General features: G+C 34.7%; 5 protein-coding genes across 5 annotated transcripts; 3 read left to right on the plus strand and 2 right to left on the minus strand.

The window, feature by feature from the left end:
• Nucleotides 1-631: 631 nt before the first annotated feature.
• Nucleotides 632-1,132, plus strand: HO133_004728 (uncharacterized protein; the record flags this gene model as incomplete). Its single annotated transcript, XM_037295642.1, has 2 exons — nucleotides 632-842; nucleotides 867-1,132. 2 exons carry the CDS (start codon nucleotides 632-634, stop codon nucleotides 1,130-1,132), a joined length of 477 nt encoding a protein of 158 aa, XP_037157643.1.
• A 2,872-nt stretch (nucleotides 1,133-4,004) lies between these two features.
• Nucleotides 4,005-4,774, plus strand: HO133_004729 (uncharacterized protein; the record flags this gene model as incomplete). Its single annotated transcript, XM_037295643.1, has 2 exons — nucleotides 4,005-4,186; nucleotides 4,258-4,774. The coding sequence occupies 2 exons, from the start codon at nucleotides 4,005-4,007 to the stop codon at nucleotides 4,772-4,774; spliced, it is 699 nt and encodes a 232-aa protein (XP_037157644.1).
• A 362-nt stretch (nucleotides 4,775-5,136) lies between these two features.
• Nucleotides 5,137-5,741, minus strand: HO133_004730 (uncharacterized protein; the record flags this gene model as incomplete). The annotated part of the gene is made up of 2 exons (XM_037295644.1): nucleotides 5,137-5,463; nucleotides 5,688-5,741. 2 exons carry the CDS (start codon nucleotides 5,739-5,741, stop codon nucleotides 5,137-5,139), a joined length of 381 nt encoding a protein of 126 aa, XP_037157645.1.
• A 581-nt stretch (nucleotides 5,742-6,322) lies between these two features.
• HO133_004731 (uncharacterized protein) lies at nucleotides 6,323-8,082 on the plus strand (the record flags this gene model as incomplete). The annotated part of the gene is made up of 3 exons (XM_037295645.1): nucleotides 6,323-6,402; nucleotides 7,275-7,806; nucleotides 7,855-8,082. The coding sequence occupies 3 exons, from the start codon at nucleotides 6,323-6,325 to the stop codon at nucleotides 8,080-8,082; spliced, it is 840 nt and encodes a 279-aa protein (XP_037157646.1).
• Nucleotides 8,083-24,282: 16,200 nt separating this feature from the next.
• Nucleotides 24,283-24,837, minus strand: HO133_004732 (uncharacterized protein; the record flags this gene model as incomplete). The annotated part of the gene is made up of 2 exons (XM_037295646.1): nucleotides 24,283-24,303; nucleotides 24,451-24,837. The coding sequence occupies 2 exons, from the start codon at nucleotides 24,835-24,837 to the stop codon at nucleotides 24,283-24,285; spliced, it is 408 nt and encodes a 135-aa protein (XP_037157647.1).
• Between the last annotated feature and the right edge of the window lie 409 nt (nucleotides 24,838-25,246).

A 25,246-nucleotide genomic window follows, 5' to 3' on the forward strand; every position in this document is an offset into this window, starting at 1 on the left:
GAGAATGTTCCAGAAAATCGCAAAAATTCTTCTTCGTGGCGTGTAAGAATGAGCAGGTTGAGAAACCTATAGGATTGCCTCTGACCTTACCAATTGGCCCTGGCTGCCTCGCCGTATCATTCGTGACTTCATTGAAGATGACTGCTGTATGAATAAATATAGAGGAACCAGGTTGCGCTTCCAGTGTTAAGGCTGTGGGAGCGCTGTATATGGCAGAAAGAAGAGTGGCTAGGAAGGGCCAAGAATGAGCTTTATCTTTCTATACGCTCGTAGATAAATTGTTGCGGGGATTGAGAGCGTTATCTGACTCACGAAGTTTCATATGTCTTGGCTCACACATAAATTTACCCATTTCCCCGTTTCCTCCTTCTCTCCTTCAACCACAGTCAGGAACACAGTATCTGTCTAACTGCCACATACACATTCACATTGCTACTGCCACATTACCACAAACATCTTGCATAGTGAGTGACAGATAACATTGCCACCACCACTGCCACATTCTCTGTGAAACCTCGCACTGTGAAGGTAGATTACCACGGCCACTGCCATAATCTTGGGTTTTGTGAAAGACATATACCCTTCCTACCACCGCTACCACCATAACATCTTCCCCCCCCCATCATCCAACATGGACTTCAACATGGGTTGCTACCCCATTCTCTCTTTCGAGATCCGGGACTACTATGAGAAGGTGAGCAAGGGCCTAATCGAGGAGAGACCATATGACTATTGGGGCCCTGAGTCAGAGAAGGAAAAGGCTCATTGGCGCCAATGGTGCTTGCCAATCAAGAAATCTTTTCGCCCGATAGACTGGGATTCGGGGTTCACCGGACGTGGCAGTAAGTATTCATCTCTCTTGATAGTGATGGCATTGTGGAACGCTGACGAAGATCTAGTCGTGAAAAATAAGAAAAAGGCCATGGAGAGACCAGGTCTTGTTGGGCCTCTGGGTGAGATGTTTGTAGTGGATGTGGACCCTCTATCGGACGCGATCGTGTGGAGGATTGACAGTAGTTCGTCCTCGGAAGCTGAAGTGGGCAAGGGAAGGAAGAAGCAGAAGAGAAGTAGTTTCGAGGCAGCCAACAAGATGTATAAGCGAGCCAAGGAACATTTCGCTGCATTGACTTAGGTGCGCCAAACGAGAACGAGCATGAAGGTAGTCCGGAGCGATACCGCAACCATGTGTTGAACGGAAGGCATTGACAAATGCCATCCGTACGATCTTTAAGATCTCTCGAACATCCAGCAAACGGAATGGCTCGAAAAACACCGTCCGCGGAGATCGATGGCAAGATCTTCCACCAAGCATACACCAAACGGAGGGGCTCAAAAAACACCGTCCGCGAAGATCGATGGCAAGATCTTTCCACCAAACATCCACCAAGCGGAAGTGCGCCGTCCACAAGATCGATGGCAAGATCTTTCCACCAAACATCCACCAAGCGGAAGTGCACCGTCCACAAGATCCATGGCAAGATCTTCTCACCAAAAAATCCACTCAGCGGAAGGGCACAAAAACACCGTCCGCAAGATCAATGGCAAGATCTTCTCACCTGCACCACCAAACAACTGGGAGCCATAGACGCTATGAAGGCACCTCTGCGGGCATTTCGACTGTCAATAGGGCCATGCCGACGGCGTCACTCCCACGAACGATACCATGAGACTCCGAAACATACCTCAGTCGCAAGATGACCCCACGGATGTCTTCCAAAAAAAAACGGCATGAATCCAGGCGGACCTAAATCACAGGCCGACCGAAACGGATTCTTGCCACTACCGCCACCACAAAAAAAACAAAAAAAGCCACCACCACCTGAAATATGACCACTACCACAAAAAGCTCATGTTTCAAGACTCCAAAAGGAGCCACACCTCAATTCTACCACCGCATTTCTCACAATACCAAATATCCTGCCATCCCGAGCGTCTAGAAACCCAGGGCTCTGGCGGGAGGCGCTGACCAAGGGAGCGCCCCTCCAGCAACGGACTGGCACCTTTCCGCGGTGCTGGGGATAAGTAGCTCAGCTTCGCAGGACGAAACCAAGTCCAGTCCCGGATGTCGCGGTGCCTGTCACACTGTACTCCAACCAGCTTTGCGCTAATGCATCGGTTTCGATGGAATTGTTCCTGGCAAGTCCGTTCCCTCGCGGTCTCTTGCCAGGTCAATGAGAACTAACGACGGTTCCAATCGGAGGTCTTGCGAGTTGGTGCTCGTGTCGATTCGTTTACGGAAGGATGATCTAGGCGGTTTCAAAAGGATTGAACGGATGAACTCGGCAAGGAAACCGGGTTCAGGAGGGTGGATGTCGATCTGTATTGCCTTCTGGGTGGTGTTGGTTCGGCGCTTTGATGTATATAGATTACCCAACCCAACGAACATAATACTTTTTCCTTGACTGTTCTCACCCATTTCTTCCCATCTTGCCAATGTGACCTTCCGGACAACTCTACCTAATATGCCCACGTCAAGATAGATGACCTTTGAAGCAGATGCGAACAGCTTTTAGCTTCGGCTGCCCCCGCTGTGAAGTCTTGTCCAATAGTCCATATTTCCAACCAAGCATCGATAATCTTAATCGTGTCGCTTCATCCAGCGCCCGAAGAGTCGAAGGCATGTCTTTGGTATCAGGATTAGAGGCCTTACGCCATCTACGCCTCACGCTGAGGAGCTGGTGGCGGTCGAATCGGTGATACAGATTTTCATTCACTCCAAGCCTGATCTCCGCTACTGGAACTCTAAGGACATGCCTCTTAGCAAATCTCCATTGAGGTCAAACCTCATACCCTCGTCTCTTAGCAATTCTATACTTCCTCCAACAGTAGCCCTATGGTGTCCATAGTCGACTTCCCTTCCCAGGCCACCGTTCGCGGCCACAAGTCTGTGATCTGGCACAAGTAGGCACGACATGCTCTTTTCAACATCACCACCGAAAGCCAGCCTTGGCATCACATCTCATCTCTTGTGATAGAGCCTTTGCCAATGCAATGTATGTAGCGTATTGTCCAGCAGGTACTTGTGCAACAAGGAGCTTCGTACGCTTTGCGAGGTTGGAGAGAGGAGGCAGGTGGTCGTTGAGCTCATCACGGAGGTCGGTCTTTATCGCATCGAGTGGTTAGCGGTCGGGGAGGGCAGTTGCACGGATAATGATGTACGGTATAAGTCATATAGCATGTAGGGCACCGAGCCAGGTGTCTACTGAAAGGGTTCCTGGAGATGTCGGGCTCCTGTAAATGTGTAGCAGTACGCTGCACACGCCTCAGGGGGTCTTTCTCATGTGTCAAGTCGCGATAGGCGGGTCTTGGGGGTTCTGGATCTAGGCAGAGTGGACATGCTAGCATTTCATTTGGTCCTGAAGTAGTTCACGGAGGAACAGGGGTTTCCTCGAACACGAAGTATCGGTCGGTCACCTGGTCGACCGCCGATATACCCTGCCAGCAACAGACTCCGTAGATCTGCAGCCTGCAGGAATGCTTGATTCGGCGTTCTCTTCTTATAGGAGACATATTCGTAATGTTCCGGGGGTCACACTTCGGATATGGAAGAGCCTCGTATGACTATGGTCTGAGAATTTAATGTCAGAGCCAATTGATAGTGACGGTGATCCATTGAAGTTGACGGAGGACGCGACGTGTGGTGGAGACTCGGTGAGTTGAACAGATGCACGAGATCTGCAGCACGGATGCTCGGGCGGCGTAGTATTCTCTCGGCTTGGTCCGAACTCCGGAACTCTCTCCAACCTTCAATGCTTACGACATGGCGGACTCATCATTAGAAATCCTTCTTTGCCATACTTATACCCGAGTGCGCAGTCTCGAAGCTACCTTCTCGCCTCTCCCAGACTGCATTATCTATGAATCCCAGACGTTGAAAAATCTTGCGACGATCAAGCCCAAAATTCTTGTCAACCAACCTGTCAGATCGGAAGGGGTGCTCGCAGTCAAATCACATCCTCCAACCGCGTGATTTTTCATTTCCGTTGCAGTAGCACCGCGTGCAGATGCTACCCAATGGAGAGTCCAAGCTGCACTTTGATAGCATCCAAGATAGCATCGGCGCATTCAGAAACGGTGATTTTATTGTAGTCCTCGACTCAACCGATCGCGAAAATGAGGGGGACCTCATAATTGCCGCAGAGGACGTTACAACGGAGAAGATGGCATTCATGATTAAGCATACAAGGTAATCGCTTCTCTTCTCCTCTCCTGTCTTTTCCCTAAGTAGCTTCTACCGATCCTAAACCCTCTCTCCAGCGGCCTCATCTGCGCCCCCATACCTTCACATCTCGCAAAGACACTCGACCTTCCCCAAATGGTTCTCGAAAACGCCGACCCCAACCGCACGGCCTACACGCTCTCCGTCGACGCTTCCGACTCCTCCATAACCACCGGCATATCCGCACATGACCGCGCCCTCACGTGTCGAAAGCTCGCTTCACCGAACTCGGGTCCGACAAGCTTTCGGCGGCCAGGCCACGTCTTTCCGCTCCGCGCTCGCGACGGCGGTGTACGAGAGCGCAAGGGACACACAGAAGCCGCGGTCGAGTTCTGCCGGCTTGCGGGCAAGAGACCTGCTGGTGTCATATGCGAACTGGTAGAAGATGGGGCAGAGGTGGAAGGGCTGGCAGAGAGAAGGGAAGGGGGTATGATGAGAAGAGACGGGTGTTTGAAGTTTGGAAAGAGGTGGGGGCTGAAGGTGTGTACGATTGAAGATCTGGTGGACTACGTGGACAAGGAAGATAGCAGGATAGACATGAACGGCAGAGCTTGATGCTTCGAACATGTCCACTATGCTTTTTTGATGTGCTGCGATACCTTTGTGTCATTACGCAGCTCCACGGGTTGGGGTTCTCCTCCACGGCCTCAGAGTCATTTCCCACTCATGTGGATCCCTTTCTAGCTTTCTACCCTTCGATGATGGTTTCAGTTGCCCCAACATTGATATTTTAACGGTAAGTCAAGATGAATTTAATCGAAATACCCCTCTTCTTTACATCAACACCTATCCGTGGTCCAAACAAAACGATCCCGGATTCGGCCTTGCTCAGCCAGAGGTCAGTGGCCGGGTATGAACAAGCCTGAGCTAGCATCAACTGCATTCTTATAACATGCCGATCATCGCAAGAAAAGATCTTATGCGGGAGCTTGAGCAAACCTTTTGATCATGTCGGCAGCTTTCTCCGCGATAGCATAAACAGCCACCTGCGGGTGCCCACCCATCAGCGTCGGCATGATGCTGGCATCTACGACCCTTAGATTATCAACTCCTCGTACCCGTAGCTGCGCATCAACCACAGCCATTTGGTCATCGTCGTTGCCCATTTTGCAAGTACCGGCCGGATGGTAGCCTGAGATGTAGTCGTCAGCCGAGGGCAACGCTGACACTCGTTGAACAGAGGGAACGCTCTTACAAGTATCTGCCTCTCTCTTGACAAACGACTCCCACTCGGGTCGATCCTTCTGGGTGTGATGTGTCAGGTGATGCGGCCATGAACCTTCAATGACGTCTCTTGTTCCCACGCCTTCAAGGGAATCTCGTTTACCAAGCGGCAGCCTTCACTCGAGACGAGAAGATCAAGAGGATCATTGAGATGCTCATGATCGACGTCAGAGATTTCGGATCCGATTGACGATATTGAACAATCCGCGCCGGGCGTGGAGTCCGTGAGTCATGATTCTTTCACTCCCCAGCCGATCAAAGGTTCGATGAGCTCGATGAAGTCCAGAAACTTTTTCATTATAAATGGCTGATTTCCCCTCCAGGCGCCAGTGCATACTACTCCCGCTCCATCTTCCATGACTGTAAGTTTTCTTAAGATACTGCTCCCCGAGCGGGACTGTGATGTGGATACCGATACATCATATCGTCCATTTAAACAAGTCTCACTGAAAGATAGTTGACAGTTTTCGCACTGTTTTGAAGGACCGGATCACAAGTGCAGCATAATCCTCCAACACCGCTGAAGCCATCGAGAAAGGTCGATCGCGAGCCCTCATCAATGACTGGGTACTCTCAGATCAGGGCAGTCCCTTGCAGCCAGCGGTAGTGGGTATCAACATGGTGGCACTCCTATCAGGCACAGAGGAAAGCGGAGAAGTTGGTCGTTCATGTTGGGTGTTTGTTTCAGGGGTCTGTACATTCTGAGTCTACCTCTGCGCTGAACCCTGGGGTGCGAGACACCTCGGTGGAAATAGGTCAAGCTGCTTGTTTCCCCCAGCAGTCAATCTAGCGCAAGACGCCCATTCTGCCACTCGTTATTGCCTCAAATACTTGCATAAACCATCAAACTATGCTAACTGTCGCCCCGATAGCGTCAAGATGATCCCTCCGAAAGGAGGCTGCTACAACCTGCTCTGGGCCGCTGCAGGCGATAAAGAGGCCATCATTAACGGCGAATTGTACGAGCCTGTGGGCGTCTTGTCAATACCAACAAGCAAGCCGAGGGCAAACAAGCAGCTGCCGGGGGGGTTGTGGGAGTGGACGCTGAAGGAACTTAAGACTTACTGAGGAGCGTTGGACTGAATAATGAATTGTATGTGTTCTAGCGCTACGAAATTTTGAATTGTTGGCGGTGATGATCCCTCATGGTATAAAGGGCCACGGGGTGTAGCGCGTTCTCGTGGTTCGGTATTTGGCGGACAGTTTGTTTATCGTGCCTTTGGATCCTTTTTGTTGCATTCGCTGCTTTGGCTGTGGTATCATTGCAGGGCGTGCGGGGAGAAAACAATGTAGATGTAGCGGTACAAATCTAAGAAAGCTAAACACCTCGTTATAGGAGCGGGTATAATCTTCTTTCGCGAAGTATAGTACTCCTCCCTAAAAACTTTTAGAGCAATCTTAGCTAATTTGACAATCGCTACTACCTCAGGCAATTTTTCTGCCACACTTTGGACCGGCTCAAGAGACGCACCTCCCACTACTCCATAAAACATCAACATCATCACGCTCCCTTCCATCACAATTCTCCTGCGTCTTCCCCACCACACTCACCATCCTCCCCATCTCCATCCTGCTCCCCAGAACTGTCCTCGCCCGTCAAAGACGAAGTACCAGGCGCCGGCGCGGTACTGCTACTGACCACAGGAACCAGCGTCGTCGGCGTCGGAGGTGGAGACGGAGATCCGCCGCGATCGTCGGATCCTCCGTTTTGAGCCCCACTTGCGACGTTAGCCCCTCCTTTCGGTCCGTCGTGTCCTCTTGATAGCCTGTGTTTGGCCATTTTGGGGCCGCTCCAGCTCCAGTTGCCGCTGCCGCTCGTTACGGCGTCGAGGGTTGGTGGTTCGGTGTCGGGGTTTGGGGAGGATGAGTCGCTGGCGGAGCTGGAGGATGAGGAGCTTCCGGAGTTCGGAGAGGAATCGCTTCCAGAATTCGAGGAGGAATCGCTTTCAGAGCTCGAGGAGGAATCACTTCCTGAGCTGGACGATGAATCGCTTCCAGAGCTTGATGATGTTCCACTGCCAGAGGATGACGACGACTCGCTTCCTGAGCTTGATGACGATCCATCACCGGATGAAGAAGAGGAATCGCTTCCAGAACTTGACGACGAACCACTTCCAGAACTTGCCGACGAATTACTTGCAGCGCTTGACGAGGATCCACCACCAGAAGACGACGATGAAGCGCCACCCGAGCTCGACGACGCGCTCCCAGAGCTTGCCGACGAGCTCGATGCTGCACTCGACGAGCCATCCAAATTCCCCAACGCCGACCCATACGACCTATCATCCAACGCCGAGCAATCCGGCAACAACTGCGCCAACCCAACCACCACCCCAGGCCCCACCGCCCCAAAAAACAGCTCCGTGACCCCGCTCTCCGCACACAAATCTATGTGCACCTCCTTCCCGTAGCCCGTATTGACCGGATGCGCCTCCGTCTGGTCACAATACCCGGCATCCGTGCACTGGTCGTTGATCTTCACCACCACGCTTGTTCCCACGGAGAGCCCGTTGGAAGGGTACCAGTCGCTTTGGGGCGTGATGTGCCAGCATTGGCCGCAGCCTTTGCCAACGCCTGAGACTATACTGGCGGCGCCGCAGTCGACGGTGTCGTCGCCAAGATTGTCGCAGCCGGCGTAGGTGAGGTTGTTGGAGGCGGCGAAACCGGTGCCGCTGGATTATAAGTTTCGTGTCAGTCATGCTGATTTGAGGGAGTTAGGTTGAGGCTTCGAAGTTTTTCTACATAGTAGACTCTCTCAAAGGGTTTCTCAAAATTCAAGGCCAGGTCCGAAAGGGCAAATAGGAACTCCGCAAATACGTACTAGTAGCCGGCGCTGGATGGGCCACAGGCAACGGTGGGGCCGCAGGTGGGATTCCAAGTGAAGGAGGAGGTGAGGATGGGGTTGGGATTCGATTGGGCGGTTATGGAGGTGAGGTGGGTGGTAAAGAGAAGGAGGAGTGTTGGGAGGAAGGAGCGCGATGAGGAAGGGAAGAAGCGCATTTTGTGGAGTTGGTTGGACGAAGGATCAGATCTGTATAAACGTTTATAAATGAATGTAGGACCCTAGCCAGAGGGTCGATCAGAAATTAATGAGTAATTTGTCCGTCAAGGAGTCTCAAGTCCGCAGTAACGAGCGTGCAAGGTCAAGCGAGAAGTGCGAGAGCCCCTCTGTATACATATCATATCAATTTCCCGCGACGATAATCTTGCGATCTACCCCGCATGCGGCAGATTGGATCTCGGAAGGATTATTATAACGAGTCTTTTGTATGTGGTATGTGCGGCACGTCCTTAATTTGCCCGCCTTTGGCAGCTGCGATATGTCCGAAACGTTGCGTATTTCTGAAGTCATGGCGGCTCGAACGACGCATTCCACTAAAGCTTGTTAATGTTTAGCTCTGCCCTTTTGTCTGTTATAGAGTCCGTGGGTGACAATGCAGCCGTTGAGTTGTCCGTTTAAAAGGAAATTTCTCCTCCCAGCTCAACGGCAAGGTCAAAACCCTTCATCACACAGAACATTGTTCCATCTAGCAAGGAAGTTGTTCGAGACAATCGGACCTTTCTTGGCGGCCGAGTAAGCAGATTGCGAAAGTAGGATGTGGAGTATGCGATTTCGCGTTGGTGTTTCAAAATGTTTCAATTTGCCGCCCCAAAGATTTGGTGTTTCTCTAAGCGCCTGGACCATTGAAACATGTCCAGATCGTCGGAGGGTACAAGGCTTTGACATTACGACGTTTGCGAGATGGATATCGGGGAACAATGATGAAAGAGGTCAGATCAGATTCGAGCGCCACGCGGGATCCAAGTCATGTTCCTATGTTGTATTGGCTTGGTTTCGCAGCGGCTCGGAGATTTTGTGTTTCAAGAAACAATCCCGCACATTGTTGGCATCAGATTCTCCGCCCCTATTATGAAATGGCGTAGACGGGGATCAAAAAGACATTGCGTGATGTGTATGGTTGATACATACAGATGTAGGCTCGACGGATCGCAGCCCAACTTTCAAAGAAGAAATCGTTCTTGTCAGACAGCGAAGACTCCGCAAATCATTGCTGGAAACAAGACGACTGGGAACAATGCGGGTCCAGGTCGACAAGACATTCAATATTGGCCGGGTTTCTGAGGCAACCAATCGGTCGAAAGACGAGATGCAGCTTCCACGAGGTTTAGAACAAGGGTCCGGACGTTGGGTGTGCGCGAAGTCAAAGAGGCATCGAAAAAGCGGTTTGCCTGGATGGTGGAACGATGGAGATAGTGCCCTTGATCTCTACATCCACAACAAAGGCAAAGCGCGACTGCTGTTTATGATACTATGAGGAAGTGCAACAGAGCTTGCTCGAGCTTTGGAAGCCGTATTGCTTGCGCATCGAGCCTGAACATCGTGTCATATACTCTCAAAACCATTGGTGAAATTCAATATAGCGGCTGGTTATTAGTTTATGGAGGTTGTGGGCTGCTTGTAGTACATTTAGCGTATTCAAACCCCTCTGTAGCCGTTCTTTGACATGTACTCCCATGAGCGGTCACTCCTCTTCAATCAATGAACCATTCCCTATGTTTGCAGCCGCCTAAAATCCACAAATTTCGCTCATGTAGCGAAGTTAGGAAGTGTGCTCTGAACGTTATTGTTGGCATGCTGTAAACTATCGATTTCAGCAATAGCTGTAGTGTAACAGTGATTTTCTTGCAGTAGCCCATGTCCTACGAAATTTATAAAACACACCCTTCAAGAGCAAGCCTGGAGTTGAGTCAAAGGTGTAGCATACGGTAGACTAGGTAGAATATTCAAACCTGAAGAAGAAGTGTAGCTAGAGGTTGAGATGTGGGCGGTGCCAAGCCACTAATCCTACTCTAAGGCCCATGGCCTTGGCAGAGATCGATCATGCCCAACATATGATCACACATGCTATTGGCCGAAGGCTTGGCCAATCAAAAGTCTCGAAAATGACTCGGTACTGAACTTCTCGAAATTCAAAATCCCACAACTTCGCAGCACTATAAGTTTTCAATGACAAAACTTACAATGAATCTTTGAGCTGTAAGATTTTAGATCTGTCTAGGAATCACAATTGCGAGACGGAATGCTTGGTTGTGAGTGTCCTCAATATGGAGCTGCGGTGGGTTGCAACCAGAGACTCTTTGAAGTTCGGTCGATACCCCTGTGTCTTACACCCCACCAGGAGATGAGGTACTAGTACGTACATAGTATGCACGGCTGCATGGCCAAGGCCTTGATGCGGAAATGAGGGGCTCCCAGAGCACGGCTGTATCACAATACACGACCTTACATACATGGTGTGGAAAGCCACAGACACATCGAGCATGATCATGTCGACGTCCGCGCTTCCCACTTCATCTCAAAGATCCAGCAAGACAAGCCGGAGTTGGTCACCAATACTTTCCTCGAACATATGAACTTCATGCGTCCGACCCCTTCAAGTCGCGAGCTGATGCACTTCTGGCTCCAGGTACGAAGGCCGATAATGTCGGGCTTAATTACAATCACCGGATATCGCAGCCGAAAAGTCACAGACATCGAATTGCTGAAATCTGCCGGAAGGATGTCACGGAGATCACCAAAGACTGTCGTGGAGACCTGTGCGGTCCCCATCTGCCCCAAAGTCGAGAAGCCAATTCACATTCCAAGACCTGTCCCTGATAAGACCTTTATTATCAATGCGATGGGGCGACTAGACCCGGCGGACCACTCCTGGGAATAGAGCTACTGGCTGAAAGTAAAACAATTTGACCATTTTTCATGTTCGTCCGATAGTTCCAGCGACTGCTTCCAGCCTAACACTTGTTTCCACCCCCATTTGCACGTTAACCCCATTTGCACTTACAGGGGCAACAGCCCCGAGTTAACCTAATTGATACGCTTGGCGGGGGCAACGGAGTGCCCCCGTTACCCCGTTAAACCCCCGCCTCATCCCGCCCCGTTGCGCAGCGTAGTTAAATAAATAGCATTAATTATTAATTTAAATCGTTTTTTATTAAAATCTTAATATTATATATTAGATAAATAGAACGATAAAGAAGTAAAAGTAAATAATAAAAAACGAATAGTAAATTATAAATTTACATCTTATTAGAGTATAAATAAGAGTTTAAGATATGAGATTATAAGAAATTTAAGGTTTTAGAATATGAGTTTATAATATACCCCTTGAAATTAAAGATTACGAATCTTAAAGCCTCGAGTATAGTTATATAATATCTCTTTACGAATTTAACTATATAGTCTCTCTTTTCTTCGAGCGAATTACTAATTTATACTCTAAATATATAAATTCTTATCGAATTATATCTCTAATTATTAAATTATATCTCTATATTAAATTTTACGTAAATATAAAATATAATTCGATAATTTATTATTATTTAAGATATAATTTAAAAAATAATAGCTTTCTAATATAAGAGAATTTAATAAAAGTAATAATATATATATATATATATAATTTCTATCTCGAAAAGACGTCTCTCTAGCTATATAGGCTAGAGTAAAATCGTTTTTCTCTACTTAATCTTTTAACTATATTCGATTTTTATATATAGTATACTATTTAAAGTAATTTATATATTTAAAGAAATATAAGAGCGTAGTTTACTAACGATTAGCTAGCGAATATAGATTATAAAAGATATAGAGTCGTTATAAGATTTAATAGTATATTTAATAATAGAACTAATCTCTAAGAAATATTAAAACTTTAAAATATATAAACTAAATCTATATTTATTAAGTCTCTAGATATATAAAATATATTATTAAAATTAGACTTTAAAATAAATCTTAATATAATATATATAATATTAAAGTCTTAATATAAATAGCGCTAAGGCTTATAATAGTATTAAATCTAATAATTATTTCTCTTTCTAGATTTTAATTCTTAGACGTCTAAATAAATAAAATATTTATTAAAAAATCTTTAAATTTTAATAGAAAAATAAGAGAAAAAAGTTAATCTATTATAATATTATTTTAATAATATAATAGAATTAATTATTACGCGCTATAGATACGCTATTAATATATTATATAATAATATTAATACTATCTTTAAGAATAATATCGCTTTATAATATTAATTAATAATAATTTATAGTAAGTTAACGCGCTTAATATTAGTATTTTTATAGCGCTAGTTAATAGCTTTTATAGCGAATAGATATTTAATTTAGAAATTTATAATAAAATCTTAAAATTCTAATAGATAAAAGAAGATAAAAGAGTTTCTTTATAAACGATATTGTTTTTATAGCGTATTATATTAATAGCGAAGTAATATAGTAATAATTTTTATTATAAATATTTAAAGAGAGTAATTAATAGAGCGACGCGTTCGCGATAATAATTTTAATTATTAATTAATAATAATAATAGAATAATAATAATAGTTAGATAACGCGATTCTATAGATAGTAGCGAAATATTATTACGTCGCTAATACTTATATTATTAAGTATTACTCGCTAATATTAGCGCTGCGATAAAGAATATAAAAACTCTTTTTAAATTATTTATTTTTATTCTTTATAACTTCTAACGCCTCTCTTATAAGTGCTTACTCTAGCGCTATAATATTAATATTAATATTAATATAAATATAGTATATCTTATTATATTAGTAGTCTATCTCTCTTTATTATAAATATCTTATTATTATTAATCGCGTTAATACGTAGACTAATAACTTTATAATACTCTTTTTTAATAATAATAATAATTTTAATAATAATAACTTTAATAATAAGTGTATAATTATCTCGTAGATACGACTACTAATCTTTAACTATTTCTATTACTATCGCTTTATATACGTTATTATTAATAAGTTCTAATATCTAGTTTATTATATAGAACTTACTTTTATTAAGATAATAATTTATATATTTAAAATAAGTCTTTTTTTTATAATAATTATAAGATCGAAAGACGCGATATTAGTCGCTATATTAAAATCTCTCTATATCTTTAAATATAGATAAGAAAATTAATATAACGCTATTATCGCGCTAAATAATCTTAGCGAATATCTTATAATTAAATTAAGCTCGATAAGAAGATTATCTAATAATATAAATTATAAAGATATATAATAATAATAACTTCGATTATCTCTATTATAATTATAAATTTTTAAAATTAATTTATAGCGATAAATAAGCGCGTAGTAGAGTTAAAGAAAATAAATAAGTTATTAAAAAAGAAGCTTAAGAGCCTTTATTAATATATAATAAATATTAATAAATATTAACTCGAAGATTATATTTTAATTATCTTTTTATTAAAGTAATAAATTAATAAATTTAATTTAGAATTTAATATTAAGATAATAAAGAATATTTAAATAATAATTTTTTTTTAATAATAGCGCTAGCGTAGAATTTTTAGATGGTTTTTTAATAATTATTTTAAGTAAAAATATATCTATATTAATAATATATATTTTAATATAATATATCTTCTCTATAATAGAGTTTAATTAATAGCTAAATAATATAATTATTTAATTAATCTATATTTTAATAATAATAAGTATAGAGAAATATATATATAGTATAAATATTATCTAGAAATATATCTAATCTAATTAATATTTATATCTTATTTTATTATATTCGCTTATTTATTATTAACTTATATAATTAAATAAGCTCTTTAATAATAAGAAATTTATTATTATCTATTATTTAATACTTTTATTTATTATTCGCTTATTTATAAATTTAAATTAACTTATTAATATTAATAAGTTTATTATTTAATAGCTATTAAACGTCTTTTTTATACTTAATCTTATTAATAATTTTTTTAATTTTTTAAAGTTTATTATTATTAATAAGTTTAAAAATCTATATAAAGATATTTATTATATTATTATAATCGCGATTATAATAAGACTTAAATAATAATATATAAAAGATTTTATAGATTTTATATATCGAGAATAAAAGTAAATAATATATTTACGCTTTTATTTTATCTATAATTTAAAATAATTTTATAAATTTATAAAATAACTTCTTATTTAAACGTTTTTACTTTAGATTCTTAATTACTAATATTATTAAATTATCTATTTTATAGTTTTAAAGTTAATATATTTTATTATAATATTTAAATTAAATTATAATAGCGTTATAAAAATACTTTATTATCTTATTTCTTAATATTTATAAATTTTTTATTCTATTATTTATAGCGAATATCTTCTTCTTAATAAAGTTATTTTTAATCTTCTAATAAATTTTAGAATAATATTTATATATTAGAAAGAATAATATTATTTTAATAAAGAAATATTAATTATTTATATAAGCGAACTCTATTATTAGTAGTTATTTTATCTAAATATTTTACTTATTATTAGTAAATATATATAAAAAGTATTTTAATATCTAATTTTAACGCTTAGCTTATTTATTAATTTATAAATAAAAGATAATACTTAGATATTATTTAATTTTAAAATAAAAGTAAATAGCGAATTAGAAGCTATTAATAAATATAAAATCTTTATTATTAATAATATTATTTAATATATTATAGCGATATACTATTTTAAAATAAAATACTTTTATTAATTAAGCGATATCGATCGTAATAAATATAGAAATATATTTTATTATTTTTATAAATTAATTTATTATAACTAGAATAATATTATAAATAATACTCTTATATTTACTCGCTAATAAATTAATAATAAAGTTTATATTTTTTTTTTATAACTTAATAATAATAGAAAGCGAAATTTTAATTTATTATAAAGGCGATATTATAGAGCTTTAATTCGCTAATAAATATTAAATATTTTAATATAATTAATAACTTACTTTAAGCTCTTATTCTAATAATATTTATAAATAAATAGCTTATATATCTTTATAGCGCTAAAATATTTAAATAATAAATTATTATAATATTTACTAATAAGCTTTTTTTTTAAGATCTTATTTTTAGAGATATAAAGGCGACTATTATATCTTAATAGTCTTTTAAAATTTAAGATTTATACTTAACTATATATATAATATTTAATTACTAATTTATTAATATTAGTTTAAAAAGAGTTTATTTAATTACTATAGCTTTATAAATCTTAAATGAATATTTTTATTAATCTTTAAAGTATATTATAAATAATCTCTTATATAATCTTAAATTCTCTTCTAGAAATAATTATCTAAATGTTAATAATATAAAATATAAATACTATTATTATTATAATCTTTTTATTTCTTTATAATTATTTATTACTAGTTTAAAGTATAAGTTTATTCTATAGTATTAATAGTAGTTTTATATTTAATAACGAAGTTTTCTTATAATTAAGATATCGCGATAATAGATTAATAGAATTTAGTTTATTTATTTAATAAAAGATCTTAAAATTATAAGTAGTTAACTTTAATATTTAACGAGTTTATTTAAAGTTTAATTTCTTCTACTTTATATAGTCTTTAAAATTATTATAATTTATTAGAATTTTAATATAAAACGTATTATCTTTTAAATAATAATATTATTATTTATAAATATTATAATAATAAGTAACTCTTAATTATAAATCTTATAATTTTATTTTATAAAAATTATTTTCCTAGATTAGAATATTATTAATTATTAATAATTATTTTTATTTAATTATAAAAGTATAACTTCTATATCGAAGTTAAAAGCGTTAATTTTAAGATATAATTTTAAATTTAAATTATAATAATATAAAAATAGCGTGATTATAAAAGTGCTTTAAAGTTATTAGAATATTAATTTAACGTTATTTATTTACTCTAATAATTTAGATTTCTTATTATTTTTATTATTTTTAAGTAAATTAATAAGTAATATAGTTATACTAGAATAATTATAGATAAATTATTAATAGAAATTAATAAAGTCTAAAAAGATTTATATATTTTAATAACTTTTTAATTTTAATTACTTCTTAATAATAGCGATATATTTTTAATTTATCGCGATATTTTTAATAGATATAATAAACTCTAGAAATTTAATCTATTTAATATAAAATTAATATTTTTTAAAATTAGCGTATAGTTAGAATTAGCGTAAATATTTAAATACTTATTTAACGTATTATTAATATTTTATTAATTTAATATTATAAATGAAAATATTATTTAAATATATTATATATATTATATTTATTAAATTTATAAAGACTTTATTAATATATATTTAAAAAGTTATTAAAATATTAATAAGTTTAAAAGATATAATTAGATATTTAAAGAAATTATAATAATTATAAAACGCTATTTTTTATTTATTATCTTCTTTAATTTAGATTTAATAATAGATATTCTTAAGATTTAGCTTTATAAAGATCTTAAATTTATATAAATAATTTAGAATTATAATAATTAGAGATAGCGAGTATTAATTTCTAATAATTATTATATTTAAATTTCGATAATTAATATAAAAATAAAGTTTTCTATTTTTTTTTAAAATAAAAAAAATTAATATTTTAATTAAAAAAGTTAAATAATAGATTTAGTCTTTTTAGAGAAAATTCTTTAAATAATATTATAACTTTACTAACTTCGTTTAAAATAGATTATATAAAAAGCTATATAGCGATTTTTTATCGCTTTTAATCTTAATAATATAATTTTTTTATTTAAGTATAAATAAAATCTTTACTTTTTTATTAGAAAAAATATTATTAAACTCTAATAACTTTTAAAAAAGTTTTAAACTATATCTATTTTTTAATTCGCTTTATATTATTATAATATATATAATTATAAATATATTTAACTTCTATTTAATAATTTAAATAAATTTAATTAATTTTTTAATCTATAATTTATTAATATTAATTTTAAATTATTACTACTTTATTATTAAATTTAATAATACTTATAATTAATTTAATTTAAATATATTTAATATAATATTAAGATTTTTTTAATTAATAATATAGAAGAGTATATTATACTTTTTATTTTAATTCTAATTATTTATTAATTAATAGTTTAACTAATATACGCTATAATAATATATACTTTAATTATTTAACGCTTTTAATTATAATAAAATAATATTATAAAATTTTAAATCTTATTAAATTACGAATTTTTATAAAATTAAATTAATATATATTTTAATATCGAATAAAGTAATAAGTTATCTCTATTTACTCTAAAGCTTTATTTACTTCTTTATAAAAATAGAAAAAATTATCTCTATTAATTATTATTATTATTTTATTTCTAAAGCGATTATAAGATTTAATTTTTTTTATTAATATTATATTAATATTAATAATAAATAATTTATTAAAATCTAGATATTTAGATATTTAATAATTTTATTTATTATAATAAAAATAATTATTCTTTTTATAATTAGAGTTAAAGATTTTAACTTTATATTTTATATTATTCTCTTAAATATATATTACTTTAATATCGCTATTTAAAATTAATTTAAACTTTAAAATTTACTTTTTTAAAAGTTTATTCTTAATAAATCTTCTTAAAAACTTTAAATAAGAATCGCCGCTAGAGTATACGCGTTTTAAAAAAAAATCTATATAATAATCTAAATAAGATTTTTTATTATTATCTTAATATATTATTAATATTTAGAATTTTATTTTTAAGCTTTAATTTAAATTTAGCTAAAAAGAAATTAACTTAATATTTCTTAGAAAATAAAAATAAATAAATCTTTAGTTTCTTTAAATAAATTTTAAAAATAGATATTTTCTAATTAAAGTAATATTTAATTTTCTTTTATTTTTTATAGATAAGAAGATAGCAATTTACTAAATTCGTAATTAAATTAAATAAAAATTATTTAAAAAATTCGAAGATTATATCTCTTAGATTATAAGTTTAATAATATTTATATTATTAAATATTAAAATTATCTTTTAAGAATTATATTTAATAAATAATTCTAACTTAATTAATAATAAAATATTTAAAACTTATAAAAAATTTAATTTCGATTTCGCGAAATTAGTGTAAATTCTTTTTCTTAATAATATTCTTATAAAAATATATTCTTTTAAAACGAAGTATTTTTATTTTAATTAATATATTCGCTAAAGATGTAATAATAATTAATATAAATAGACTTTTATTAATTATAAACGATAAGTTAATATTATAAAGCTCGCGATTATAAGCCTCTAATATAATTAACACTTATTCTTATTCTAAATAACGATTTTCGACTTTAATAATTATAAGATATTATTTTATAATAAGATTTTTTATTAATAAGAAATTTTTAAATTAGTTATTAACACTATAATAACTATTAATATTATCTTTATTATTTATTATATAATCTAGAGATAAACTTAATATCGTAATAATAATAAATCTTTTTCTTTAAAAGATAGAGAGATTAAAATTATAAAGGCGTAATCTATTAATAATTAGCTAGCGGATATAAACTATAAAAGATATAAAGTTATTATAAGATTTAATAGTATATTTAATAATAGAACTAATTTTTAAAAAATATTAAAACTTCGAGATATATAAAGTAAATTTATATTCGCTAAATCTTTAAATATACGAGATATATTATTAAAATTAGACTCTAAAAGAAACTCTAATATAATATATACGATATTAAAGTCTTAGCGTAAATAGCGCTAAGATCTATAATAGTATTAGATCTAATAAGAAAAGAAAAGAAATAGTATTTATTAAAGAATTATCTTTAGACTATATCTTCTTAAATCTATCTTATCTTACTTTTATTAAAATTTCTTATATTATTTATTTTATTATCTTTTATTAAATATTAATTAATTAATTAGCTTTTATAAAATTACTTAAAAAGTAATATTTTAAGTATCTTTCTTAAAGTAGATATTTCTATACTTTATAATTATTATAATAAAAAATAACGATATATATAGAATATATTCTTTTTTAAAAAGCTATTATTATATTATATTTATATTTTAACTATTATAATCGCTAGATTAATTATTTATATCTTTTATACTCTTAAATTTTATACTTAAATAAAATTATTATATTACTTTTATATTTATAATATCTAATCTAATATTTAAATAATTTCTATTTTACGAATAAGCTTCTAAAGATTTATTCTAAAGATATCTTCTATATCGATTTCTCTAAGTATATTACTATTATATTATATATTAAATATTAAATATATTCTCTCTTATATATTAATAGTTATTATCTATAATATTATCTTAAAATAATAGATTATATATTCACTCAGAGATAAATTAATTAACTTCGCTAAAAGATTTTTTATAAGAGAATTTAATCTTATAGAGATCTTCTTATTTATTATAAAAATATACTATCTTTTTAAATTCTTATCTTATATAAAGACTATAGCTTCGAAATAAAGATATTTAAATTTAATTATCTATTATAGATCGTTTAGCTTCTCTAATAAAGCGATATAATTATTATTATACTTCTTTAAAAGAGTATTTTATAAATCTTTAATAATATTATAATCGATCTTAATCTTATCTTTTTAACTATATTTAGAGTTATAAATAATTATCTTTAAATATAATAACGTTAATATATTCTATACTATATATAAAATATAATATTTTTATATCTCTTTAAATATCTTAATTATAATAGTTATTATTAAAAGTAAAAAAATATTATAAGATATTATAAGTAAGATTAAGAATAATAAGATTTAATTTAATCGATTAAAGATTATATTTAGAATCTATTAATATAAATAAAAATTTAAAAGCTAGAAGTTAGATATAATCTATATTAAAAAGAAGATAAAAAAATTTTAAACTATATATAGTCTCTTATTATAAAATATAATTATTAACTATTTTATTAATAGAATAACTATTTCTCTAATAATCATTTATAGTAAAAGTATATTATATATATAATATCATCTATTAATTTATAAATAGATATATTATAAACTATTTACTCGAGAGAATAAGATTAAAAGAGTAAGATTATATTATTATAGATAAGTATTAAATTCGTTATACTCTTATATATTAATCTAAAACTTAATTAGTCTTCTTAAATTTAGAAACTCTTTCTCTTATTATTATTTTTATTAAAAAGAAATATCTTAAAAAGTTAATAGCGCTATATATCGTAAAAAACTCTATAATCTATTCTTAAGTCTATATAATATATATCTTATTTTATAGAGTTAGAATCGAGATATTACTCTTATTCTACTATCTAAGATTATAATAAAATTATAAGATACTTACTTCTCTTTCTAAGATCTATATAAGCCTTACTCTTATATTTGTTAGAATTTCAGGTATGTGATATATAGAACGGACGGATTGATTCTCCAAAACCTCTCCGAGGCCAGGTCTTAAATATAGTACAAAATCAGGTGGCTGGAAAACATGGTGGCTGGAATACGCGGAGGCCAAAAACATAATGGCTGGGATACGCGGGGGCCACATTTTAACACTCCCCTGCAGCCACGCTCCCAGTTCACCCAATAAGAAATGAAGCTATACACAACTCCCAACAATAGGCCATTCCAGCCTCAACAACAGACCATTCCAGCCTCAACAACAACAGGCCATTCCAGCCTCACCAACAGGCCATTCCAGCCTTCAACAACAACAAGCTATTCTAGCCTCACCAACAGGCCATTCCAGCCTTCGACAACAACAGGCCATTCCAGCCGTAACAATAGGCTATTCCAGCCGTAATAATAGGCCATTCCAGCCGTAACAATAGGCCATTCCAGCCGTAACAATAGGCCATTCCAGCCGTAACGATAGGCCATTCCAGCCGTAACAATAGGCCATTCCAGCCGTAACAACAACTCTCAGCGTAGCACAGCAGTGGTGATGATAGAAAGCGTATAGATTCAGTGGTGGGGCCATCAGCCATTATGTAGCTGATGGAGAACAAAGCACTGCTATCTATGGCTAGCTATATGAAAGGAATAATAATAGAATATGCATGGAAGGATGTAGAAGGGATGTATACATAGAAGGAACTAGATACGCTGATACTCCCTCTATCTAGTGACATTCAAATACCTCTATTTTAAGGCCGAAATCATGTATTATTCTAGTTTATTAGTTTAGGTCTTTGTTCACTAACCCTATCATCTCGATAAAGTTATTGAATTTCGTGGTGGTTAGTGCTTTAGTAAGGCCGTCGGCCTTCATGTCCTTCGTGGGTATATATTCGTATCTTAGCGTCTGATTGGCTATTAATTCGCGTATAAAATGGTAGCTGATGTCGATATAGCGTGATCTCTTGTGGTCTACAGGGTTCTTTGCCAGATCGATGGCTCTCTTATTGTTATACTGTATTATAGACGGTCCGTTCAGCTATTATCCTAGCTCTAGTAGGATGTATCGTATTTATATTATATCCTGAGCAGTATTAGAAGCAGCCATATATTCGGCCTCACATGTGGATCGTGTCACAGTCTTCTGCTTGGCAGATCTTTAATTGATGGGCCTACCGTTTAGCATCATAATTATTTCAGCCGTTGATCATACTATAGATATCTCACCGGTCTAATCAGCGTCTAAGTAGTTGAATGGTTGTAGTGTTGCTGTTTTTGTAGTCTCGAAGGCTACTCTACGTGTCCTAGTCCTAGCTAAGTATCGTAATACCTTTTTATATGCTTGCTAGTGTTGATAGTTTGGATTGGAAGAGAATATAGCCAGTTTATTAGCAGTAAATGCTATATCCGGCCGTGTCTGAGTGGTTAAGTAGTTAATTTCCCCTAAGCTACTCTTAAATACGATGATATCCTCTGGATCAGCTATATATGTATCAGGTATAGGGACGAGACAGTTGTTTGTATTTAATTTCATTGGGGTAGGCGAGATACGAAACTTCTTCATGTTGTGGGTTGTGAGGATCTTATTAATAAATATAGGTTAACTCATTTTAAGTATCCTTACTAAACGATTTCTCTCGATCTTTATATCCAGATAGTATATATATGAGCCGAGATTCACGGTATCGAATTATTCGTATAGGAGTCTCTTAGTCTAGTTAATTAATGATCGATTATTAACGATTTTAATATTATCGATATAGACGGCTAGAAAGACGATTTCTTCGTTTAATTAATAGAGGAATAGGCATAAGTCGAATTATAAGTATATAAATCTAATTTTAAGTAGAAACTCTACTAGCGTCTCGTACTACTTACGGCTAGATTATTTTAGTTCGTATAGTACCCTAAGTAGTAAATAGACCCGATCTCGATCTAATTCGATAAAGCCTTCTAGCTATTTCATATAGACCTCGTACTTAAGTTTTATATATAGAAATGCTATTATAACGTCGATTAGATCTACTTTTCAGTCGTAGTATATAGTTAAGACTAAGAGGATCTTTTATATAATTAGCTTAATGATATCTGAAAAGGTTTCGTTATAGTCGATATCTTCTTATTAAAGAAAATCCTTAATAACGTATCTGGCCTTATAGCGTAGGATTTCGTTATCTACCCTCAGCTTCTTCTTATAGACCTATCTTTTCTTAAGAATAGTACGATGTGCTGGTCTTAGTACTAGCTTTCATATCTTTATCTTCTATAGTAAATTTCATTGCTTCTATATAGCGGTTATTTATTAAAGTGCTTTAGGTCCATTAATCGCTTCTTTATAAGTATAAGGCTTAGTATCGAATATAAGCGGTATAGCCCGTACTAACTTGGTAAATCCCTTCTTTAGAATATCGAAGTTAGTCTATTTATCGTCTTAAATAGTACGATAGTCCTTTAATTTATTCTTAATTCGCTATAAGCGTCTTAGTGAATTAGATATAGGTGGGTTTAATGTATTGAAAGTAACACTCTCCTAGTTACTTAGTTCAGATGAATCCGAAATATAGCCAGCCTCGGGATTTCCTAGGCCTACAGGCGGATTTTGGGCTATGGCCCCAGAGTCTTCTCTAGGCGCATTTGCTATCGTCTCACTATTTGCGACTAGTAAAGGAGAAGCTTCTGAGGATGACAAAATTCTTCCAGCGACGGTAACAGTGTTCATAACGTCCTCGTCCTCTAATACCTCACCCGACTCGTTCTCAGTATCACTAAAAGGCGGGATGAAAGTCTAAAGAGGTCCCTATAAGACATCACGTCGCCGTACTAGACGAGATTTGCGTTTATTCTATAATCGATATTAATTAGATTCCTCATAGCCAGATAAGATACATTTGAATCCTTATTTAATCATTTTTTCCTTTTATTTATGCTTGTAGTTATGGGCGTAAACCGTCATCCCAAATGGCCTTAGATAAGCTATATTTAGCTTCTTTTCAGTAAGAACCTTATATGATATCATAGCTATCTTTCTTAATAGGGCCGTAAGTAAGTAATTTATATTTAGAATAGCTATTCTAATTACCTTAGTTTATAGATCTAGTAATAGATCTATAGCTATTAACTAGATACGTGCCTTCTAAATAAGAATATCATTGATACGCTTATTAATGTTATTCTATTTAGGTGAATCGAGTATAGTTAGCTCTTATCGTATATCTTAAAAGACTAGTCAATCTCGAATTTCTTCGTTATTATACTTACTATCGTTATTAAAATAAATATACTTAAAGATAATATGAAACTGCGTTCTAACTATAGCAATAAAGTTCTATAGTGACTTAAGTACCTGATTCTTAATTTTCAAGAAATCTGCCCATCGAAATTAAGTCTTTTAATCGATCTTTATAGAGTAATAATAGTAGCCTCCTTTAAAGCGAGGTAATATTAATTCGCTATTAAAGAGGTCTGTGTAAATGCTATTAAAAGCATTTTCTATCTTAGTTATTAATTTATAGTCTGGAATCTTCTTCTATTTTTCGTAGGTGTATAACTTATAAAATTATCTTTTAATGTTGCCTATAATTTCTATTTCCTTTACCATGGCCGATAGTCTAATAACGTTATCGAAATTTAGATGGCTTAATGCTTAATGTCATTTAATAGCTATTATTTTTCGGTAGTTAGCTTTCTTAATAACCGCGGCCATAGCGATCTCTTTAGCTATTGTAGCTTTAAATAATGTGAGTCTCAGCTTGCAAAGTGTGTCAATTAGTTCTCCCTCAAGGACAGTATCGTTATTGTCGTCATAGACTCTTAAACGATTCCCCTTTCCGATGTAAGTGAGGCTATTACGTTGGAACGTGCCTAAAGAGAGTAGATTTATGGATAGGCCTTCGACATAGTGGACGTTTGCAAGTGTAAGCATGCATTCTTCGTCCTCGCCGTCGTCATTCTCAATGAGGGTCTTCAGCAGAGCATTGCCCACGGCAGTAACCTCCAGTATCCTCCCGTCAGTAGTCTCGACTAGAATGAGATTTTCGAGGGGTGTTGGTTCCTTAACGAAATAGGCTTCGGAATATATCATGTGGAATGAGGCTGCATTATTGAAATACCAGCCGTCGTCACATAATGTCGTGACAGCCTTCGCATAGGCCGCCCTTGCTATTTTTGGTTTTTCAGTGAATTCGGTGGAGGTAGCAGGCTTGCTAGCCTTCTTTTTCTTCTTAAATTCCTCGATACGATTCTTATTCTTTTTAACCCACTTAGCGAAGGTCTAATTAGAGTTAGATAGCTAGTAAGTCCTATTATAGTGGCGACTATAGTCGTTATATTTAGGCCTAGAAGTAGTTTTATAATTATTATTATTGTTATAATCATTATCGTTATTTCTCTTATTCTTATTATTTATAAATATAACTTTATTATTAGAGTTATTAATACTAATTAGTTTCTAATAACGTTCTCTATTAAGAAGTTATTTAACGATATAATCG

This window comes from Letharia lupina, assembly GCF_014066315.1.
Source record: "Letharia lupina isolate WasteWater1 chromosome Unknown contig_2, whole genome shotgun sequence".
NCBI lineage: Eukaryota > Fungi > Ascomycota > Lecanoromycetes > Lecanorales > Parmeliaceae > Letharia > Letharia lupina.